The sequence below is a fragment of the Melozone crissalis genome, unplaced genomic scaffold, assembly GCF_028551555.1.
Source record: "Melozone crissalis strain CALT ecotype California unplaced genomic scaffold, PUWL_Pcris_2 ptg000061l_1, whole genome shotgun sequence".
Taxonomy (NCBI): domain Eukaryota; kingdom Metazoa; phylum Chordata; class Aves; order Passeriformes; family Passerellidae; genus Melozone; species Melozone crissalis.
Window position 1 is genome coordinate 9,480,244 of NW_026535839.1, and position 24,588 is coordinate 9,504,831.

Here is a 24,588-nt window from a genome sequence, read left to right on the forward strand (position 1 = left end):
GTGTATGGAAAAAAATCCTCTATCTGGAAAACTCTTTGAACATGGAAAAAATTGCCTTTCCTTTGTTGCAGTTCTAAAATAAGATGGAAAGATATGCTCTTAGAGGTGAGTGATACTTCCTTAGAATCCAGCTGTGCTCTAGGATTGGCCCCCTTGGTGGGACTATGGAGTGGGTGTTGCCACTGAGATCAAACTTTGAGTGTAGCCCACAGGAGAATGTGTTAACCTACTGTTAGAGAACTATTTTCCAACCCTAAGCATACATTCTCCTTAGTTTACATTTTCCAAATTATTTTTTGTCTGCTTTTGAATTACAATTAAAAATTTGATGAGCAGGTATGGTAAAATAATAATTTAAAAAATATATCCCTTGTTTTTCTTATGACCCTGTTTCTTACTGCACATGTTGCATCATAGTGAGAAATCTTACAGTAATATTTTGGAGCCTTTGATGCCTTTCATTTCAGGAGCTTTCAATCTGCTAATGTTGCCTCATCGTCCTTGTCAGTGGAAGGGCTCCTGTCCTTGTTTTCCCTGTGGTGCCAGTGGTGGCTGGAGGGATTGGGCCATGATGGGCTCTGCCTGAACAAGAAGAGCTCTCACAGCAGCCCTGAAGGAAATGGTGCCTCCCTAACGTGGGCACTGTTTGCCCATGTCTGTAACAGGGTGACAGAAGCCTCCCTCACACAGAAGCTGCTGGAGATACCTCACAAACCTGGTGTAAATTAGTGGCACACTAATTGGGGGGAGCTTTATTCCAACACTGTGATGCTTAAAAATTCTGAGAAAGAGACACCTCTATCAAAGAAGAAATTCTGCTTGTGTTTGCAGAGCCATTGTTAGGCACAATGCAAGAGAGAAGCAGTATGAAGTTTACATGAAGTTTGTCATTAATATTTTGTGAGAAATGAAGAAAACCCAAAAAGTTCCTCTGTGGGTAGTTGAAGTTAACTGAGCTGCTGTGAGTCTGACTGCAGTGAAGAATGTGTAACAGATCCTCACACATGTGACTGAGGGATGAGTCTATTTATGTCTCTGTAAACAAGAAATTATGAAATGCACACCATGGAGATGGGGCTGGTGAAGTCCTTGGCTGACCTGGTCAACTGCTTGCACCTCTCTGGGAGTACAAAGCAAATTTGAATTTGCTGCTGAACATTGTGCTGCTGGAAGATGTTTAGTGAAAGGGAAGCAGGTTCATGCAATAAAGCAAAAAAAGCATCCTGTGTGTTACCAGAAAAGAGGGAAAATGCTGTGAGTTTCTGTAGTAATATCTCAGACACCTCGTGGGCATAAGAGCACTTGACAAAGACAGCATCTAGAAAAAAACCACAATAATTCTTCTTTTGTATGTTCCAGATTTAAAATAAACAGATGTGTGACTGAGACTTTGATCCTTTCTGCAAAATATAAAAAAAAGTGCAAATCTCAAGATTGCAAAAGAAGGAAAAATATGTGAGAGAAATGGGTGATGGAGACTTTACTTTTGCACTCATTAGATGGTACCAGACCTGCACAGGACGAGGCTGTGCTGGGGAAGGAGCTGGTCCTACCCTGAGTCCTTGGCTGGAGCTTTCTGGGATCCAGCCCATTGCCACAGGGAGTGAGTGGGAGGGCACAGGGCAGGTGCTTGCTGGGACAAGGAGCAGCCTGTCTGTGCAGGCACAGGAGTCCCAAAGCCTGCCCTGGGAACTGGGTGAAAAAGTCATGCAAGGAGGGACAGCAAAACTCCATCCAGCCTGGCCCTGAACAGGGACAGGACAGCCTGTCCTGGACAGCCTCTCTGGGCAGCCAGGGCCTCAGCACCCTCACAGGGAAGGGTTTGTCCCTAATATCCAGTCTAACCCTCCCCTCTGTCACTCTGATCCCATTTCCCCTTACCCTGTCACTCCATGCCCTTGTCTGAAGTCCCTCTCCAGGTCTCTTGGAGCCCCATTAGGTGCCTGAAGGGTCTGTGAGGTCTCCCTGGAGCCTTCTTGGCTCCAGCATGAGCAACCCCAGCTCTCTCAGCCTGTCTCCAGAGCAGAGATGCTCCAGCTCTCAGAGCATCTTTGTGGCCTCCCCTGGAGTTGCTCCAACAAATCTCTGTCCTTTTTATTTACTCCATTTCTGATGTTCTCATTTTGCAGAAGAGGCAATCAAACTCCCACCTCATTTTCAGCAAATGCTTGAGCACAGTCCTTTCAGAAACAGATGGTGCCCCTCCATTCACACACAACATCCCCCAGACTCCTGCAGCAGCATGTGCCTTCCTCTCCCTCCTGTGCCATGCAGCCCACAGGACATGTGTTGCAGCGCTGCACCTGAGCCCTGCAGCCTATGTTGCTGTGTCTGCCTGGGGAATAGCCTGCTCCCAGTCCTGACCTTTAGAAAGTTTGTGGGTTTTTGAGCTGAGTAAAAAATCAGGTGAAGTGGAAAGAGCAGCCCACAAACCTTCCACAGCACTGGAAATGTTCTCAGTGGAAAGCTGTGCCTGATGGGAAGGATTCAGTGAGGAGCCTGGGTTGGCACCTTACTGCTGCACAAGAGCCAAAGAAAACCCTAAAGCCCCAAATTCAGCTCATTCCTCCCTGCCAGTGCACCCATACCCCATATTGTCTGCTGGGCAGCTCTGCCAGCAGTGAAGTGTCAGTGACTACTGTGGAAATTTTGACTAGAAATTTTAAATGGTTTTCCTATGAGCTTCCTAATTGTGTACAAAGGACAGCATAGAAGAGTAGGATGGCAAGAAAAAAATGTGCTAAAATTTCACATTAACTGGCTACTTGCTGTTAGGGAAAGCCAGAAATTTATGCCCCAGTTTAAGCTTATCATGTTGTGCAACCCACTTGTGGGGTACTTAGCAGAAATCATCCTAGTCATAGTTTAAACATTCGTTTTATTCCCACTTTCAAGTTATGTTCTTGTGCTTTTCTTTGCACACAGAATCATAGAATTGTTTAGGCTGGAAAAGCCCTCTAAGACCAAGTGCAACCATTCACACAATTATTAGTGTTAATATGATTAGTGTTATATAATTTGTGTTAATATACTGCTCTGGGCCCTGTGCATTCCTCCTGCCCTTGAGATGAATCCCAGCCCAACTGGACCATGGCAAGGTTTGCTGGAGCACTCAACACTACAGCTGCAAGAGATTTGAGCCCTGATTTAATTTATGTCCCACAGGGAACTGCAGCATCAGGTATTTAGGATAAGATGCTGAGTATAATTTGATCTTGACGTCTGTGGGGTTAGAAGGACAAACACCACCAAAATTCTTAGTTTCTTTATTGGTACTTACTCAGTTGCAGGAGGACAGGAAGAGAATTATTCAGGTTTTGGTGTGTAGGAAAAGCAGGATCAAGCCTTTCATTTTGCACCTTTAAACTCTCAAGGCTAAGTTTTGCTCATGCAAAATTTGTTCATCCCTCACATACTGCTGGTGCTGCATTTGCTGGACTGGGGTGATGTATCTCTGAGTGACAGAGGGGATTCTAGCTCCAAAAGAGCTCCTTTGATTCAGATTTCCAAAATACATAGTGAGGATCTGTGTAAGAGCTTCAGTGTCGTGGATAATTTGGATGTTGGCCTCCTTTTCCCCATGAATTTTTGTAATTAGAGGTGTCTCATTAACCAACAGTTGTGTTTTCTGCCTTGTGGCAGTTTATAGAAACTTGATATTTCCAGGTATTTCAGGTCTATCATTTAGATACTTGACTTTCCTTGCAAGCATTTGTATTTAAACATCAGAAGATTGGCAGTGAGATGTGGTTCATGTGAATGCTCCTCATAAAAAACGATTACAAAAGCAAACAGAGCTCCAGGTTCACTGAGGAACAGGAGCAAACCAGCCATGAGTCAATGCAGAAATGAAGTGCCTATTTATTGGTAAATAAAGGCTGGCTCCCATTCCCGGCTTCCAAGCCCACATGCCCCTGAGGGGTTTGGAAAGTGGTGATGCAAACTGATGAGTCACAGTTTAGAACAATAGTTTCTTCATGTGAAATGACTCAGGATAAAAGAAAAACAGGTTTTTCAAGAAGCTGATGAAATTACAAAAAAAAAAAAAAATTAAAATAATAAACCAGTAGGACATCTTGAACCCTGTGCTGAAAGTATATCTATTTCTAAAAGGTGAGGTGGTGGGTGCTTGAGATAAGGGGATCAGGTTGTGCCTGTTTTCAGCTCATTTTCTACTTCCAGAGCATACATGGGATAACCAGAGGAAAAAAAAAAAAAAAAAAAAAAGAAGTGTGTGAGCACCATGTATCAAACAACATCTCATTTAACACTGAAGGGTGGCCTTTGTCTGCCCCACAGTGCCTGCCCTCTCCTCTTTGCCCAGTGTGAGGTGAAGGTGGGTCCTGCTGGGCAGAGGGCGGCACTGGGAGGTCTGGTGGGATTCTCTTGGGATGGGAGATGTTCCCTGCCATGGCCCAAAGAGCCTCTTCATGAACTAAGGGCTCTGCTATAAAAATAACATATCCATATTGTAGATGTGTTGTTATCTAGAACATCATCCATATTAGACATATCCCTGTTTCCTCCACTGAAAGTGGAATATGCTGCTCTGTAGTTTTCATAGCTCCACAATAGTTGAGTACTATTGTTGAGTACTATTGCAGATATTATCACCTTAGAAATTTGAATGCAAATATGTACATTTTTTTTTAAGGATTTAATTACAACAGAACAAATAGGCAAAGGGGAAGGCAGGCTGCAGTCTGTCAATGAAAACACCATAATCAGATTAATACAGCAGGCCAAAACCCAGGCTTATTTCCTCTCTGTACTATTTGTATCACATGATGGGTAGCAAATTTCCCAATACGCTTCCTCAGCCCTTTGTGTCCTGCACTTTGCTGGGTTTGTGTGAAGGAGGAGGGAGCTCCTGCCTTTCAGGGCTGCTGGCATCTCCCCAGTGCAAGGACCTCATCCCCAGCTCAGGTGTCCTTCCAGTCCGGGAAGGATTCCTGCTCTCACTGCTTTCCTTCCATCCATAGGTGGCAGCAGGCTTTAAAATCTTTAACCTCTCACCGCTGATGTTTTTAAAGAGCTCAGGGAGTTGTGCAATGATCTCCAGAACGACGGTGCACAGAGCTGGGGAAAGAGGAACGGATTCTTCTCAAGGAATGAAACGTCCTCTGCAGCTGTTTACTGAATTGCTGAATTGTGAACACAAACAGCAGAAAGTCAAACTCGGGAGCAAGAAAGGGCAAACAGGCGCCTGTTTGGGGCCAGCATACCCTTGCAAAGGACGGCAATTTCATCAGATAAGCAGCTCAGGAAGACTAATGTGGTTAGCAGCTTTCCCCTGCAAAAGTATGCAGTGGATGCAAAAAGCTGTGGTGTGGATTTCAGCAGCTCTGCTCTAATTTGCTTTGTGTGCCTCTGCCTGCAGCTGGGGATCTCTCCCCTCACTGCCGTGGTGTGAGCTGCTCTGTGGCTCAGCTGAGGTGGCAGGGCCAGCTCTGCATGCTGGGGACACAGGGACAGGGATGGCTGCCCTGCTCCAGCAGCACGTGGAGCACTCTCTGCTCCATGGTGGTGTCAACTGCAGCTGCAAAGGCTGCTCAGCATCTCCAGGGCTGGGATCTCCAGATCTCCATCCTGATGCCTCCACCTGCCACAGCAGCTCACTGGCTGCCCTGGGCTGTGAGCCAGCCCTCCCCCACCTCCTGAGCATGGAGCTGGTGGTCAGCATCGCTGTCTCTCCCCACATTCATTTCAGGCTGTGAGTCCCTGCTCGAGCTGCTCACACCTCCTGGGGCCCGTGGTGCCACGTGCCAAGCACACTCCTGTGCCTGGCTGTGGTTTGCCTTCTACTCCCATGTGTGTGGTGCCAGCTCACACAAACAAATCAGATCCTGCTGACAAGGACCAAGAGCCACGTGGGCTGGAGGTCAGAGGGCTCCCCAGAATGAGGCACTGAGTCACAGCCACCTCCCAGGGTGATTAATTGGGTATTTGTCAAAGCATGGAGAAGGAAAAGGTCAGCAGCAGGTGCACTGGCCAAGGGTGAGGGAAACCCTTCACAGAAGTTATTATTCTTCTAATTAATCACTGCTCCAATTGAAGGAGACATTCTTTTCCACCTGCCCTGTAGCTGATGGGGTGTTGCTGGAACAGTGGTAATGACTCATTTGGAAACCACAAAGGTGACAGGAATTTTGACAGACAATCCTAAATAACCTTGCAAGAATTACAGGGTGCTTGTAAGATTAAATAATAATAAAATTGTAGTTAAAGTAGTGTCTATATGCACAGGGATCTCTGTGACTTGGCCTGGAGGGGAGGCATCCAATGGAGAAGAAGAAAGCCTGGGTTTGTGGATGGATGGATGGATGGATGGATGGATGGATGGATGGATGGATGGATGGATGGATGGATGTCTTGAGGCTGGCAGGGAGCAGGATCAGGCTGGTGAGCAGAGAGGCTGGAAGGGGCCATGGTTCTCCTCAGCAGAGACAGAGCCCATCCACCTCTCTGCATGTGCTGGACTGGGGGCTGTGCTCAGCTGAACCTCAGGGAAAGGCATCTTCCCCACATTTACACCCCCAGCCCCATTTTCTGATCCTGTAGGGAAATGCACATGCCGATTTAAATTTAACTTTTCCCAATAAGATGATTAAATACCTGTTTTACACAGCTGGCTCTCACAGGGCAAGGAGGATTTCATGTGCAATGCTGGTACCAGTGCTGGGGCATGGGACACCAAGGATGCCATGGGTGACATGGGCACTGAGGCTGCCACATTGCTGGGCAATCATTAGCCCTGGCAAGGGGATGGCAGAGCCCCTGCTGCACTGCAGAGCTCTGGAGTGAGGCACAGCCTCCTGTTTACAGCCAGGAGCTGGCTCTGCAGACACAATTACCCCTATTTTGACACCTCTCAGGAGCACTGAGTGACGGCTCTTGGAGAGGAGCAGCAGCTCCACTCAGGCTGCCGCTGACAGTTCCAGATGACAGGAATATGAAGGCTTAATTATGATATAATTAAGTTGAAGTGATCATCTCATGTCTGTTTAGTGTCTAACATGGAATGATCTGGTGATCTCAGTCTAGTTTGCAGTGGCCTTTGGTTACAAACCAGGAGTGTGGGGTGGGAGTGGGTGCTGAAATCCTGGGGGGAAAAGGGGGTCAGGCAGAGAGGTCCTGCCTGGGCAGTGGAGGCTGCCCAGCAAACTGGGCTTCTGCAGTGTTCTGCCTGTATTTGGGTGCATTTTTGCTTTGCCTCCTCCAGGAACTTCCCAAAGAATGATTTCTGTGTCAGACAGCTGTGAGAACAGCAGTTCTTCATCTGCTGGAGCATAAAATGCAGATTTGTGCGTGACACAGGCAGTGGCTGGCCTGGGCCGCTGCCTGGCCTGGTTGGGAAAAGGGGAAACCCTCAGCCTGGATCACCCTTGCTGGTCCTGAGCACCCCTCTGCCATGCTCCCAATACCCAGGAACACCAGAAATATGAAAATATTTTCAAGATAACCACTATTCAAATCACTAATGTATACCCCAGCTTCTTGGTAGCTGGCAATGTCACATTTCCTTGGAGACAAAGTTCAGAGGATGGATCCCATCCTGGATGAGCACCTGCCAGGGGATGCAGGGAACCCCCTGTGCTCTGAGCACCCCAAGACTGAGCCTTGGTGGTGGCTGGTGCCACACAGAATCACACAGGATCAGAGAATATTCTGAGTTGGAGGAGACCCACAAGTATCATTGAGTACATCTCAGCACACAAGTAAACTCTTCTCTCTCTTCCCATGTGAAATTGGATTTTTCAGCCTTAAATTCTAGGAATATAATTTTTCATTTACAGATATTCAAGATATCTTGACTATCTGCAGATGAAAAACTGTATTTATAGAGCTAGCCATCTATAGGTATTTACCCTTATAGATTTTCATATATAGATATCTCAAGATATTCATTATAGATGTGCCTGTAATATACTTTTATAAGACTAAATACCTTTGTAATTGCAGGAAAGTGTGGATGCTGGCATTGATGGGTTGCTCAGCTGTATTCTTGAGTAGCTTCTGTGCCTGTGGGTGGGAGCTGACTAAGGAGAAGCTCTTTAACCCCACAGCTCCATCCAGCACAGATTTGCTCGTTGGTGGTTTCTGGTGCCAGCCAGCCTGGTTTGGTTGTTCTTCTCTTATCAAGAGTAGGCTAGGAAATGTTAGGACAAGTGTTAGGCCATGTTTGTGTTTTAAAGGCATTTCATGTTGGGGTTCATATCTGCCTTGGGAAAGCCCAGAGAGGGGCTGCACTGAGTGGGGGACATTGACATTAAAGTGTCACACTCAGTGGAAGTCCTGCTCAGGCTGGGCTCTGGTCTGTCATTCCCAGCCTCCTTCTGTCCTGCTGCTCCCACACACCAGGGGCCTGCAGTTAATTCCAGGAGAAGTTCAGCTATTCCCCTCTGGCTCAAACAGTCCATTTCTTTACCCAGAAAAGATCTCCAAGTGCTTTTTGACTCTGGGCTGGGGATGCAGCAGCTTCTGGGCAGCTGAAACCTGGCTCTGTCTCTGTCAGGTGGATTCTGCTCCATCGCTACAGCAAATGCTGCTCTTAGTTATTTTTACATTTCTTTGCATTAACCACATGGGAAGTAGCTGCTGTACAGCCAGGCAGTGTTTGTACCTGACAAGAGCCACGATTTCAGAGTCTCCACCCTTCTCCTGTGGCTTTGCTGCATTGTTTGCTGCTCCGGTGGTTCATGTGGACCTCGCTAAAGGTGCCAAAGCTGGGAGCCATAGCAGAGCTGTCCCTCCACAGGCACAGCAAGTGCCACTGCAGCCAGTAGGACAATTTCCTCAGCTGCTCCTAGGCTGCCCCAGGGGATGAAGTTGCTCTGCAGGCACTCGGTGTGATCCACGTGGCAATGCAAACCAGCCCAGTGGCACTGCACTCCCAAAAATGCTTTGCCCAGCACTGGGATGCCTGCCCAGAGTCAGCAGTGTCCAGGCTGGAGCAGGCACAAGTGGGGTGTTCATCATCAGGAGCTTGGCAGTGGCCTTGCTGGGGCCTCATATTCCTGCAGAAAGGAGCAATTCCTACCCCAAAAGCTGTTCCTTCATGCCCAGCCCTGTGTCACTGGGTCACCTCTGCTCCCTGCTCCAGGGACTGGTCTGAGAGAGTTGGAGTGAGCTGGGGAAAAGCCTGTCTGAAGCAAATTTATCTGTGGAGGATGTGTCAGTCCCCTTGCTCAGAGGGGGGCTAAAAGCATCCTTTAAAGGGGCTGCAGCACCCATGGGAGGCCAGGCTTGGAGCAGAGGTCTGACAGGGCAGGCAGTGAACTGGTGTCATCCTGCCCACTGCCTTCAGCTTTTGGTGTTTCAGGTGTCTTTTGTTCCCCCACCCCAAGAGTTCTGGGCTCTGAATTTTAGTCTGGAGTGAGTCAAACTCTAAGAGCAAAATGCAGATTAAATTGCTGCCTGTGGCTGGCTTTCCACTTGCACCAGATCAGAGGAGCACCCTCGGGGGGACAGCCCTGCTCCGAGTGTCAGGTCCTACAGGGGGACACAGCCCCACACAGCCTCCCTGGGAAAGACAAAGAGGCACAAAATGAAGAGAAGGGGATGGGATATTTTGTCAGCAGCGCCCCTGCTCCTGCTGCTTCCCTTCTGAGGGCTGCAGATGCTCATTCCAGCTGGGTTTAGCCTGGAAGGTGCTTCAGTTGCTGCTGCAGACTCCTCATTCTTTCCAGTCATTCAGCAATGAGACAATTCCTTGCTTATTCACCCCATCAGTACAGCCCTCCAGGTCCACAAACCTTTCCCCTGATTCCTTCATTTCCAACAAACTGCTTTCACTGATGCATTATGGAAACCAAAAGGCAAAATGAGTTTGTGTATGCATGACAATTTCACTTCTGCCAGCCCCCAGCATCGCAGCTCTCCAGCAGCCAGCAAACACCACCCTCAGACTGGAAAATCAGCTGAAATGTGATTTCTGTGAGGGCCCCAGTGTGATTCCTTGGGCTATCAGAGTGCTGCCACCTGCCTTAGTGTAAGGTAATTCTGTTTGCTGAAGCAGTTCTTGTCCACTTAATTATCAACAGGTGAAAACCCTTGGCTAAGCCAAAGACTTTATGAAACAATAAAAAAAAAGCCAGTGAGCAGTCTCAGAAGCCAGTAATGGCACCCTGTGTTCCCCCATTAGGAAGCAGAGAGTTACAGTGAGTTTCAACTCTCAGGTCACATTTTCCAACAGGCAGCTGTGAGCCAGGGGCAGCAGTGACATCTCCCTTGGTGCCAGGTGTGGCTGTTACTTCACCATCACTGAACATCCTCTAATGCTTGGGATGGAAAACGCTGCAGATGCCTGTCAGGGGCTGGTGGGATGCTGGGTGGGAGCTGTGGCTGTTGATGGAGTGGGGGAGGCACAGCCACTCTTGGCACACTCTGGCTGTGCCAGTGCCATGCCATGCCCTTGCCACTCCCAGCCTGTGCTCCTGGAGCTCAGCTATTTATGCTCCTTTATTTACACTCCTCCTCCCTCCTGGTGTGTTGGTATGAGCTGGTTTTGGAGCTGTTGTGCAGCACACACAGAGGACTGGAGAGATGCTCGCAGGCCTCAGATCAGAGCAGTGGCCTCAGTCCTCACGGCTCAGCAGATATCTTGCTCTTGCTGTGCCAATAAATGTGCCTTGTGGCTGGCTGTGCCCTGGCATCCTTGTGACTCAGCCTGAAATCTCAGCCATGGGTTCTTTTGCTGCTAGGAGAGAGCTGGTGCTGAGCAGGTGATGCCCATGGCACAGGGATGTGTCCCCAGCCTGCCTCTGGCCACACAGTGATGCTGCTTGGCCCGTGCTGCTCCAGAGCTGCTCCCTGTGGGGTGGGTTAAAAAACCTGACTGGAACCAGCTCATTGCTCATGGCTCTCCAGAACAGCCCTTCAGGGGGGCTGGAGCATGCCAGGTCTGTGTGCTGGTCTCTCTGTGTGTGTGTTGAGGACTCCTGTGTCCCCCAGCATGGCACCTGGCCCCAGCTGGCTTTGGGAATGCAGGGCACAAGGGCTGGCATCCCTGCTGCTGGGCTTTATCCCCCAAACTTACTCATTTTAAAGCTGGAGCTGCAAAAATTGCCGATTTCCCTCTTTTAGAAATGCTTAATTTATCCTGCTTTCTTATTAAGGGCAGGAATTCATCCCCTGCCTGACAGTCTCTCTGTGGAGTGTCAGTGTTATTTGTGGTATCCCACACAACAAACACCTATTTATAGCTGAGCATTCTTGGAAGGGGCTTTGGTACCTTGCTGTCTGCAGGGAATTTTCTCTCTTGCAGGCTACAGCACTCCAGCCTGCACAGGGAGATGTTGGGATGGAGCAGAGCACGTGGCAGGTCCATTCCCACATGGATGGCTGGTGTCCTCAGCAGCTCTCTCTTGGGAATAATTTTCCCAGGAGTTATGGCTGCAGATGTGGTATTTTGCTTTCTTGACCTGCCATTTTTTCCCCTGCAAAAACTCCATTTCATTGATCTGACCATTTGGAGCTCATTGCAGGGCTGCTAATGACCAGGTGGAACAGCAGCATTTTAACCTCTGCATTTTCTCCTCGTGCTCAGTGTCAGCATTATAAAGCACCACTTAAAATGTAAGCACAGGCAGTCAATTACTTTAATCTTTATTACATCTGAATGTACAGCAGCTACTCCTGAGGAAAAACACTGCATCTGATACTCAGCAGAGTGGGTTTAGCTGGGGAACACCATCCCAGCACTTCGGGAAATGCCAAAATCCCACTTTGGGAAACTCCATCCCAGCACTGCACACAGCAGCAGAGCTCAGACTCCCCAGGGCTCATTTCTCAGGGCACCCACAGCACTAACAGCACCACCAGCACCTGACTTCTGATTTTGGAAGGGAGTTGCATCCCTCTTACCACCTAATTCCCCTCTAAACTCTGCTGTTTGCATGATTTATACCCGATGGCAGACAAGGTCCATGATCTGTGCCCACAGCATGGATGAGGGATGGGTAAGGGCAGAGCTGTGAGCCCACCCTGTGCCCCCAAACCTTGTCTGGGGGCTGGGCACCTCCCCACCATGACATCATGATGGATCCCAGCACATTTGGCCATCTCAGGAGAAAGAACCAGCAACCAGCACCAGTCCCAACTCATCCCAAGCTAAGTTACCTTGGGAAAACATTTCTGTTTAAACCCTCCTCGAAAAATGCCTGGTTAGACCCTCCACAAGTCTAGTCTTCACTTGTGCATTAAACAAACAGGGACTGAGTTTGTCAAATAGAGTTTGGGATGGGCAAGAGAGCAGAGGCAGTGCTTGTGAAACCCTCTGGATCAGGCAGGGTCCAGCCTGGCTGCAGCGGGATTTTTCCCTTGTTTTGTGGGTTAGTCATAGGTTTGTTTATTTTTTTAGGGACTTTTTTTCTTATTCATCTGTTGCAATCACAGCAGACACATCATTTCACAGCCCTACATGGAAATCCAAGACCAAGGAACTATTTTTAGTGCACAAAATGTCTCTCCTAAATGTATTAACTTTGGAGGAGTAAATATTAAATATGGTCTCATCACATTAGAGGCATTTATGCAGAAGTACAGCACCAGCGGTTTTAATGGGTAGGGGAAATTATGTTATACCACCAGCACTTAATCAAACACAATAAAACAAGGTCTTACTGCAATTCTTTCAGGATAAGCTGAAGGAAAATTAATTCCCTTGCACATCCGTTGCTGATGATTTACTGACACCGGGGGGTATTTGACCCATTAGTATTTATGGTGGCACTTGCAATCTGTATGCAAAACATATAAGGACTAGCCTAACATTTATTTTGCAATTAAATTGAAATGATTCTTTGGCTACTCACTCCAAACCAAGGCATTCAGCACCGTCTGTGCTGAGGATACTATAGGCAAGCCCTGAGTGAGTACCATAACCCTATGTGCTCTAACTGCCTACAAAGACATGTTTAATAATAACTTTTTGTAACTTTATTGAGGGATCATTTCTCAGGTGGTGCTGTAGGATGATGTGGTGCTGCTGGTGGAGCCCCAGTGCCCCAGGTCTGCCTGTCCCTGCCCTGCCAGCAGTGCCCTTCGTGGCTGGTGGCTCTCCTCTGGTGATGGTGAGGGACACTGGGGTTGCTGCCTGGGTTTGGTACTCAGGGCTGGGCCCCTGGCCTCGTGGAACTCCCTCCTGCACCCCAGTCCTTCAGAAGGCAGCTTGGGGTTTAGCAGGTGTCTGTCTAAACAGGAAGATGTCAGAAATGAGCTGCTGGGCTGTTTTTGGTGCATTGGTCAGCTTGATTATTTTATCTCCTGTGAAATGGGGTCTCTGGGAGAGGAGGTGACATACAGAGGTGATGTAGTCTTTTCAGCAGTCCAAAATTCTCTTCCTTTGCTTGCAGGCACTTCTGTTCATTCCCATGCCCATTTCCATGATACATTCAGCTGGACCATCCCAGCCATCTCTGGTCTAATGCAGGTGCCAGCAGGCAGGGATGCATCTTCCCAGGAATTTGGCCAGCTCTCTCTTCCATGAGCCTTAAATATTTTGGAGACAAAATCCTTGCCAGTTTGTAAAGATGACGCCTCATGTTCCCCAGCATCAGATCTCTGAGATCCATCTGGGCTTGGCATCCTCCCCTTGGACATTTTGGGGCTGGGAAAGGGGTTGCTGATTCAAGTTAAACAATAACAGTCAGGCTGGCCTTGCTCCCTGCTCTATGGAATGGAACTCCTGAATATCTCCCTGCCTGGAACAGGTGAAAAACTTGCTAGAGAAGGCAACTCTTGAACTGGCTTTTTGACAGGTACATGCACATTGCTGTGTGCATCACACCTACAACTGAGGGGCTCTGGGGACTAGACTGGAGTTTGAGTTCATCTCTGGGGTCCCTCGAGAGCTGTGAGCAAGAACACAGCTCAGTAACAAAATCTTCAGTTTTTAGCAATAACCCAATCCTTTCTCTTTTCATTGAAGAGCTAAACGTGAGGCCATGGTAGTTGCTGCACCCCCCAGAAGACCCATCTCAGATGAGTTTTGCTCTGACTTCACTGTACACCATGACCTACCTGATTAATCACTTAACAAACAAACCGAATGAAGTATGTCTGCTAAATAGCTCCTTTTCCTTCAGTAGCTTGGGCACTTGGGCAATTTTACAGAAGAAAAATGTGCCAGTAAAGGCCAAAACAGGTGGAAGAGCATTCCTTAATGACTCAAATATTTGCTGAAGCAAAGGCAGCACCTTTGCCTGTCCCTCCAGACCAGCCAAGCATGCACAAGATGTGGATCCTATTCAAGTTTTTAAAGCTTTAGTTCCCATCTCCTCCCATGGGCAGAGATGCCACTCACTGGATTGGCTGCTGGTTGGCATCAGCAGGATGCAAGGAGCGTCTCACAAACAGGAGCACATCACTGAGTATTTTGGATTTCACAGCTTGCTTTTGCTCCCATGAATAGCAGATCAGGCAGTGTTTCCCTGCCTGTTAAAGCAGCTCCTGGTGCAAGAAGCTGTTCCTCTGAGCATCCTGTCTCACAGCAGGACTTCCTCTGTGGGCTTAGCTCCAAGTCTGCAAAACAAGACTTAAATCTCCACCAGAAAGGGAGCTACCTTGAATTACAGAAACTTTCAGGCATGGGGAACTTTGTGAACATCCTCCTGCTTGGGCTTGCCCTTCCAGCTGTTACAAACATCTCCAGCTGTGTTTCCCCAAGAGCTGGCTAAGATTTGGCAATGGAAATGCAATGAAAGTTTAAAAATGTGCTCCTCACAGGCAGAGTGGCTGCATCAGCAGGGCTGGACCAGCATTCCTGCATCCCTGGGATGAGCTTGCTCTGTGTGACCATGCTCACTACACCAACACGAGGTACACAGAAAACACTGCTTTATTGACTGCATTAGCCAACACATTGAGGAATGCAAAGGGGTTTCTTTTCATAAGCAATGGGCCATGGTCCCAATGTGTATTAAAGCATACACTGTATCTAAACAGGATGAAAATAATGGCAGACAGAGCTATTCCAAGGCAACACAAATAGCATGCATAATACAGTCTCACACAGAACGAGTTTGATAACATTATATTGCTTTAAGGATTAACTAACATGGAAAATGTACAAAAAGGAGAAATAGGTTTTTGCATTAATGAAAAATACATTTTTTCTCTACAAAGGAATTTCTAATACAAGAAAATAAATATTGCAACATAAGCCAAAAATAATTTAAAATTGCTCTTTTCAATATATTTTCAATATTTCTCTTTTGTATTAACAAATGGCACATCACGTTCTTTGAAACAAAGAAAACAGAAGGGTTTCTCCTCCTGCGACATTCATATAGTTTCCTGTAACTGATGTGAAGTGGGTTGGTTTGCATGTGGAATGGTGCAAACTGCAGGGGATTTCCTTAAAGAACAACCAAACCTCATGCCCTGCCCTGTAGCAGCATCTTCCTGCAGCCTGCATCCATCCTGGCTCCATTCTGCATCCAACCTTGGGGTGAGCTCCATGGGACAGCAGGCATCCTAACCCCATAACATAGGTGCAAATGAAAAAAGAAAAAAAAAAGAAAAATTTAAAAAAAAATATCAAAAGATGGGTGTGGGGAAAATGGGAGTGTGGAATGGGAGCTGTCCTGGGGAAACTCCCTCAGCCATCAGGGCTGGGGCTGGTGAGGGGCTGTGCTCCATCAGGGAATGATGCTTTCTGCATCCTCATCTCAACAGCGGCTGCTTCTCCAAGGAAACAGGTGCTCTTACAGTGCAAATGTCAGTTCCTGCAGTTTATACATCTTAAAAGATAACATTTCTGTACTAAAATAAACCTTTTTTTCTTCTCTTTCTATTCATTTCAAAATACATTTACATTAACATCAAAAATATTTTCCTTGTGCATTTTCTCTCCAGAACACCAGACTCCCCTGCTCCCAGGACGCTCCAGGCAGGGGATGCTCTGGGGTGGCTGCAGCCATCCTGCCATGGTCCAGCCCTTGCTCAGCCCCAAAGCTCACCAGAGTCCTTTTCCTCCTCTCTATTCCTGCCATCCCATTCTTCTCCCTGTGCCCCACCAGCTTGTTTAGCTTTCCCCCCCATCTCCTGATGGCAAAACGTGATGCCTGATATTTTGGGAGTGTTTCAAACTGCGCTATTGCCCAATGTTGGAGGTGCCAGGTTGGTTGTTCTTTAAAGTTTCCCCATTTTTGCTTTCCTGTACTGAGAAGACAAGTAGTGCAGAAGCTGATGAATGGAACTGTGTACAGTGAAATTTGTGGATTGCTTTTTTTTTAACCATAATTGAGTGAAGCACACGGAAGCAAGATTCATTAAAAGGCAGCATATTGATTATTGTTATGACTCGTATACTAGGATACTGGAGCTAAAGCTAGCAAGCCTGATAAGATAAACTAAGTCCTATTTACTGTATTTAACATTATCTGAACATACTGAGCCTTAATTAATGAGCAGATTTTCATTTCCATCCTCAATGGATTATGCTAATTTATAACAAAGGTAGTTCCTGTTTTGTTGGTATTTTGCTGTTTTTTTGTTTTCTTTTGTTTTTTCCCCCACTAATAACTTGTGTCACATTTTTCCCATCTGAGGAAGATTCCTTCCCAGGCACGGTCAGTCTCAGCCAGGTGAGTGTTGGGCTCAGGCAGGGCTGGGCATCCCACCCGCAGCCCCCACCGGTCGCCGTGTCTGGGATCAGCTGGGCTGTCATCGCTGATCTTTGCTGCAATTTGATCAATAATAAGGACTTTGGAAGGCTGATAAAGATGATGATCTACTCTAAAACACCAATCGAAATAGTCTCAGAGTTTCAAAAAGAAAGCTCACAGTGAAATGAGCAAAAAGCATCGGAAACCAAAATGGCAGGATGCGGTCTCGGAGCAGCAGCATCCCTCGGAGCAAGCTTGGAACCTAACGCCGCAGCAGTGTGGTATGAGTGTGTCTTTAGTCCTTGGTTGCTAAATAACTTCCAATTTTTTTTTTCATAATGACAAGTTTCCGGTTTCTGGCTGTGCTGCTTGACTGTCAAAATATTTCTTTGGCATCCACAAAATTCTTTGACTGATTGGTTTGACAATTGCAAGGTTTTTTTGTTTAGTGATGGGTTTTAACCGGTTGCAGAAGTGTCCCAGGTTTGGGTTGGTTTTGTTTTTTTTTTTTTAGTTTTTTTTTTAAAACATTTTTTATTTTTAAAAAACAACAACAACAAAAGTTTCAGTGAATTCCTTTTTTTTTTTTTTGTTCCCTGAGCTCACACTGGGGTCACTCCAATAAAACACGTAGCATGACTTAACTGTGACCTTTGAAGCCAAAACCGAAGTAATGGTGCAATTAAGTGCAAACATGGAAATTCGCCTGACTTATAGGTAACATGGGCTTTTAAACAACATTTAAGGCTTATTGGGGACATTTTATGCATTAAATTATTGTAATATTTATAATGTCAGCTTCTGTGAATCACCCCCCCACAACGAGTCAACAGCTTGTAACCAGGATTTAAAGTTAAAAAAAAAAAAAACCAAAACAAAACAAAGGATGGAGAGGAATAAATTCACCATTTCCATTGTAGCATTTAGAAGGAAAACATAATGGTGGTGGCAACATAATTTCCCCTCAGTGACGGCACATTTGGCCTTGGGGCCATGGTTTTGGTTTGCAAGGGGGATTTCAAATGTGCTGCCCTGGCATGGTGGGACCACAGCAGCATTGGAGGGAAGCATGGGCAAAAAAATTGTTCAGCCTCCCAGGTTACACCGACCCTGACTCCCCATGGTGGTTTTAAAGGATGCTTTCCTCCTCCATCCAGCCCCACATTTCCATTCTCCACTTTCTGACCCATTCACCTGAGTAAATCCCTTCAATGTTTCTAAGAACCTCACTGGGGGCATGGATGGGGAGGACGTTTGCATCCTGGCCCCTGGACGGATCCCAACCAGATGGAAAGGTGAGGGGAAAAATAACGACCAAGAGGTTTTTTTCCCTAAAAATAGAAATGTAACATTGCTCTCTTCCACCCCAAGCGTTTTCCTCCAACAAGCTTTTTGTGCTTTAGTCATTATTTATTTTAGAATCGCTTATTTCGCTTCCTTCTCTCCGCACACACAGGTGGGAATTTCCCCTCCCACAGCTGGCCACTGCCGGACCCTCTATCGCTCCCTGCTCTGAGGGCAACCGTCCCAGGCAGAAATCTGCCCCTCATTAAATAATGCCCATTAATTAACTGTCATCCCTGCAGAAAGCACGGGTATACCGGCACCCTCCACCCTCTCAGCGCCCTCGACGTTGGTCCTGCCGGGTGCCGGCTCACGTTCCCAGGCAGTGGGATCAGGCAGGGAGCCGGGGAGGGACCACTGCTGTCACAGTCGTCGATGTCGGTGAAGCTGAAGCTGTATCTCAGGCGTTTCGAGAAGAGAAAGACAACAGTGCCGAATTTCCAACTATATACACATATTAAAAACCCCCCTCGCCGCGACACCAGGCAGAAATTGGACATGGCAGTTGGAACTGGGTTGAGGCCTCACGGAGCCGGCGCGCTCGGAGGAGTTAGGAAGCCAGGATGCTCATCCTGACGATGTCCTCACCGGCCGCCTCCAGCTGGCCCCGCTGCGCCCGGCCACCGCGGGACTCCCCGTCCGAGTCGCTCATCTCGGCGTCGGAGAAGTATCCGTCCGTGTCGGCCTCGAAGCGCCGCAGGGCAGCTCCGCCAGCGCCCTCGGCCTTGGGGGGCTGCGCCCGCCGCGCCCCCCGGCTCTCCTTTGGTAATTTGAACCGCACGATGGTTTTGGGGCTACCTATGGAGTCAGGCACTTTGGCCGCGGGGCTGGGCTCCGGCTGAGCGCAGCGCGGCGTCTCCTCCTCCTCCTCCTCCTTGCTGGCGCAGCCCCGCGTCCCAGCAGGGGGGTGAGGCTCGCTGGCTTTCTGCAGAGAGCCCTTCCTGGCCACCTTTTTGGCCTCGCCCGTCCCTTTGCGGTCGGTGGGGAGCTTGGCCGCCCCTTTTTCCGACTTGCTGGGTCTGGAATCCAGAGCGAAGGGTTTGGCGGGATCCTCCAAGTTGCTGGCGTTGTTAGTCCAGGGCTCCGAGCCCTCCGGGTGGCCCCCGCTCACCGCACAGGGGCTGCTCCTCGGCAGCTTTTTCTTAGTGTTTGTTCTCGTTCTGCTTTTCACTTTCTTTGTGGTCTCGCTCTGCCTGAACGGGGACCTGAGGGAATGGTCCATCATGAAGCTCAGCAAGGTCTCCTCGTCCTGGAGGAGCTCCTCAGAGAGGCCGGGCGTGCTGGCCTCGTGGTGGGCGTTGTTGAGTGACCACTCGCTCATCGCCATGTTCTCCGCAGTGATCTGCACTGACTGTGCCAACCAGCTGTTGAAGAAGGTCCCGTCGATGGGGAAGGAGGTTGACAAGCCTGGGGAAAACAAGAGTGGAAGATTGCCTCAGAAGCCAGGAACAGGAACAGCCATGTTGCCCTCTATCACCATCACCCACTCCACCAGAACTCCCTGGCACTGGAGAAACACTCGGAAGATCAACTACAACACACCACACCGGACACAGAGCAGGGGTTACTCCAGCACTAGTGCCGAACTTGGGGTGCAGAGGGATCATAGCACAACAACCTGAGCAGTCCCTCACATCCAACTCTCCACAAACCTCCCTGAACCCAAACCAAGCTTCTTCCTTCAGTGAAGATGACAAGGAATGGCACATCCCAGCACAGGTGGAAACATTCTCATGAAAAGGTGGACGACAAACAATTCAAGCGTAAGTTAAAAAATATGGTGACAGAGCAGGACAGGGGAATGACAGGTTCCCCAGGAAGCAGCTGCTGCAAGGCCACCCCCAGAGCCACGCAGCCAGCATGGTGATGGGACCACTGCTACATCTGCAGGTCTGAGAACATCTCAGAAGGCATGGAAACTGAAGAAGAGGAGCAGAGATGAAGGCTGGAATGGAAAAAGCTAAAAAGCTTCCTGATAATGATCATTGAGAGCAAGAGTGAGCATTGTGGGCTGGGCTAATTGAGTCCAATTAGTAATGGGAAAGGTACACACCTACACAGGCACAGGCAGTTTTTAATCTCTGAAACAGAAACCCACGGGTTCAACATCTGAGGTGGTTTTATGGATGGAGGAAAAATGAGGTTTGATTTTGGATTTCAGGAAGAGCTTTCCTTTGAAACAGTCAGTCTGGCAACAGAGAGGAAAGAGCAGTGGCCTGGGCAGGGTGACTCATGCCCACAAGGTTTGCTGATAGCACTGTCAGCCTTACATCACCCTCACCTGTGAGCAGCAACACAGGCTGTGACCCTGCACCTCCTGCAACTCACCACAGCCTTTTTGGAGAAGACAGCACCCACCCTGACAGCAGCCCAAGGCAGGGAAGGTGATGCAGGAGCAAGGATGAACTTTGGCCATTGTGTGGTACCCAAACACCAAAAAGCCCAAGTTTTGTGGGCAAGAGCACTGCCCAGCTCACCTTACCCAGCCCTGCTTTGATGACAGCAGCCCCAAGGGATGCTTCAAGCCCTTCACAAAATGCAGGAAGTAACAAGACCTTGGTGAAACTTTGGGTCAAGTTGCCTGGTTTCCCAAGCTCATAGCCATGCAGCTTTCCTCTGAGATTCTCCAGCCTCCATTGTTTGCTGGAATTTGCCCCAGTAAATCCAAAACTTCTTTAGCAAACAGAGCAGAGACAGAATGAGTGCAAAAGCACCATTTCCAACAGCTCTGAGATGACAGAAAGCAGCATAGTGAGGTGAGCAATGTGCAAAGCAGAGCAAGGCAGGGAGGTCCAGACCATCAGACCTCCCACAGAAATGCTCTGTACCCCCTGGAGGGTTTTACAGCATCTCCAGGCTGCCTGAGAGCCCCAAAGGACCAGTGCTCCCCTGTGCCCTGGCAGCCAGGCACACACAAACTCATCACCTCCTGCCTCTGCTGGTGGAGGTGGCAGCACCAGAGGAAGTCAAGCAACAGCCCAATTCCACGTAAAAACCACATGCAGTTGTCAAGGACCTTGTTCAAAAAACTTTTTAGGTGATGGGGACCTGCTGGAGGTGGCTGAAGCATGTGTAGGGCCAAGCTCCTCACCCCTGAGCAAATTCAAGAGATGGATGAGCTTTGTGCCTGACTCCTGGATGTTCCTGCACCACTGGCACAACCAGCATGGCCATGGATGGTACAGAACACCTCACAGCCCACGTGCTGCACTCACCATCACTGCACAGCACAGAAAGCACAGGGAACAGCCCTACTATGGGGTGGGTAAGTCTGATTTTATCACCTGAAAGTGAAATCCCGCTCCAGCAGCACATCACAGGTTTTGTAACACATTCTCCCTGCCCTGGAGCTACAGAGGGAATTTTAAATCCCCTGCCCTGCCAGCCAGCATGTTTCTGAGCCAGTCTCTCTAGCAGGACCTGGATGATTCAGGCTGATTCCCACAAAAGTGAGATGGCAAGTGTAACTCCACGGTGTTACATGCAGGAGGGATCAGGGGCTGGGACTCTCAACCCTGCTCCCCAAAAGAGGGAGCCTCCAGCATCGCGGGTCAGCTCTGCGCCATAAAATCAGACTTACCCAGTTGGCCCAAAACAGTTTCGTTGACCGATTTCCTTTTCTCTGTCTTCTCAGGACTATTTTTTCTACCATCTCTTCCTTTCCTTCTTGGGTCACTTTTCTTACCCTTTGTCTTCTTCCCAGTTTGTTCTGGCATTTTTTAGGAAAAAAGGAAAACGCCGTGTGAGACGAGGCATCAGGGATGCTGCGGTGAGCGAATTCCCCTGGGCACACCCCTGCAGTGGAGACCTGCAAACACCTCCAAGCCAAAGGGAGAGCAAGGGCCATCCTTTGGCCAGCTGTAGGATAAGGTCTCTACATTTTAAGAAAATCTTAATCCTGTAGGTTATAAAAAAAAGAGATTTTAGCCTTGGAGAGGAGTGGCCACAGGACCAGCCCCACTGAAGGCAGGTGATTTGCTGGAGGTTCTACAGACACAGACCTGGAGCAGGACTATAGGGTGAGGACCCACTAGGGAGTAACCCCAAATCCTGCTCAGACACCTTGCAGGAGCCATAGTGACCTACAAACCTGGTGCTGTGTCACCCATCACCAACAAGAGCATCTCCAGAGGGGATTCCGCTGCACAGCCAGACTGACCGAGCAAAGGTACCAGCAGTTTTAGAGCCAACCTTGATTTGACAAAAGTGTACTGGAGTGAAAAAACCCTAAAGTGATATAGGTAGGAAAGATGGCCAGGACTGCCTGTGGAAAGGTAGGGATCTAACTCTCAGCTATAAAGACATTCAGCTAAGAATTAGCATTTCCTAAATGGCTTTGAACATCTACTGGATTTATTCCTCTTGGGTAAACAGGACAAATACCCTATAAAAGTACAACTTGTATTGCCAAGTAAAATACTTTCAGCGGTTTTTACTTACTCTCTTTTAGGCCATTCTCCCCTAGAAGTCCATGCTAAAACTTCTATTAATTTTCAGAGAGGGAAGGATATTGCCCTTAAACCAAAATGTGGGTGGCTCGTGGAAATGGAGGCAAAACAGGCAGTTTTACAGAGTCTGGCCCATTGGCTAAACAATGATCTTAAGGAAGAAATCAGTTTATTGTGTGAGCCAGCAGCAAATCCTCAGCAGAGAGGCCACGGGGTGGAGGGGTCAGAGAGAATAACCTCAGCTCTCCCCCTGCAGCAGCAGTGGAAATGTACTGGGTGGGCAGGGGAGGGAATTTGCATTGCACCTGCCTGAGTCTGAATTAACAGAGGATTTACAGTCCTGGAGTTGCCAGCCAGGAACCTCTCCTGACCAAAGGACTTACAGAAAGAAAGGAAGAAATGCAAAAGCAAATTTGGTATTTGCTACGTTCCTGCCAAGTAATGGGAGGAAGGCAGACACATTTTTCACTTCGCTTACAAAATCAAAATCTAACTTTGTTTAGACAGCACAACGGGGCTAAAGAGAAACCCGAGCAGCACTTTTTGAAGAGGAACCTGTCAAAATAGTAGCTGTGTTTCAAAGCCAGACAGGGTTTACTTTCCACTCAGTGCAAGAAAAATACAGGGAAGAGAGGAAGGTTCATTTTACACGGGAAGTTCTCACTGATTTTATTAAGAATCTCCTGCTTAAATGATCATTTGACAGCGGGAAAAATAAACCCCTCCTGTTCTGAGTTTTGTGTGGGAGCCGGTCCAAAAAAACCTTTGTGCCAAAACCATCTTTGGAACAACCCCAACAGATCTCAGTGGATGGCTACTGTACAGCAGCTAAAAACTGCCCTCATCCTGGTGAAATAATGGAGACTTCTTCCTTTCTCCCAGGAAGCCCAGGTATGGAGGGGGAGCATCCTGGTCAGGAGCAGTGGAGAGGATGCTAACAGAACCATCCCCTTCTTCCAAACCAGTGAGTGCTTTGTAATGCTGGAAAAAGCAGCAGTGAGTTATCCAAAGCTTTGGCTCCACTGGAAGCTCAGTATCTGCAGCTCCCGGTGTGGTCTTGGCAGGGGAACTCCTCCTGAGCTCAGGACACTCTACAGACTGATGTTGAAGGGTGCCTAATGTCCCCCTGGCATGGGAAGGACCCAGATGCCCAAACCACCTGGAGATGCCAGGACCAAATTCCTGGAGCTGGGCTGTTTCCCTGGCAGCAGGGACTCAGGGGAGCTGGGTCCCAGAGGAAGCAGTCACTCCCTGCTCAGGCTCAAGCAGTAAGTCCATCCCAGGGGAGACAAGCAGCTCAGCTTGGTCGGTTCACAGTGGAAAAGTGCAAACACCAGCCAGACAGGGCAGGAGGGAAGGGCATCTGCAGCACAAGGTCTGAAATGAGCCCTGCACACCAAACCCTGCCCAAGCCACCCTCCCATTGTGGGTTTGTCTCTGATCACTCACCTTCAGGCAGAACAAACACCATGGGCACAGCAGCCATGCTTTTCTAAGTACACCCATAACATTTTGGGGAAGGGCAATTGCACAGCACCAATGGGCAATGCAGACAACCCCAAAACACCATCATCATCAGAGCCTCAACACAGCTCCCCATCATTGGCTGGCATCTGCACCCCACTGGTGAGGCTCCCAGCTCACCTACTCCCACTGTCCCTGGGAGGAACTGCTGGCTCCCATCCCACTGCTGCATCAGAGAGGGCTGGACATGAACCCCAAGGCATTTTGGGGAACACAGGTCCCCAAGAGAATTTCAGGGAACACAGGTCCCCAAGGGCATTTCCAGCTATCTAACACCCTGTCTGCAAGAGAGGAGAGCTTAAAAACCCATCCTGGCAAGCTACCCTGTGCCTGTCTCCTTCTGAGAGCTGCCAATGCTGGGCTGGGTTTAAAGAGCATCCTGAAGTCCCCTGTGATGCCTCCAAAACCCTCAGAAGCTGGCAGTGACAGCATATGGCAGGGATGCTGCTGGCTGGGACAGTGAGGGGGGGGTCCAGCTCAGGAATAATGTGCACATTACACCCTGGGTGCCAGGGAATAGATGTGCAATGTGAGGTCTCCAGTAGTGCAAATACCATTTGTGTGTGTTCAGGCTGCTGAGCTGTACCTCTGGTCCAGTAAGGACAGGCAGAGCAACTCAGAGTATGCCAGGGACTGGGATTTGCCAGTATGCCAGGGACTGG

General features: G+C 48.5%; 1 protein-coding gene across 3 annotated transcripts in view; it reads right to left on the reverse strand.

Annotated features, from left to right (window-relative positions):
• Positions 1-14,821: 14,821 nt before the first annotated feature.
• JADE2 (jade family PHD finger 2) overlaps positions 14,822-24,588 on the reverse strand; it is a 74,245-nt gene continuing 64,478 nt past the window's right edge. For 2 of the 3 annotated variants that reach the window (XM_054287696.1, XM_054287697.1), the window contains 2 exons: positions 21,535-21,663; positions 14,822-19,361 (listed from right to left, as the gene is read on the reverse strand). In XM_054287696.1, the coding sequence (XP_054143671.1) occupies positions 18,505-19,361; positions 21,535-21,663 (986 nt within the window). In that variant the 3' untranslated portion in view covers positions 14,822-18,504. The remainder of the gene's footprint in view (positions 19,362-21,534; positions 21,664-24,588) is intronic. The other variant, XM_054287698.1, reaches the window with a different exon arrangement.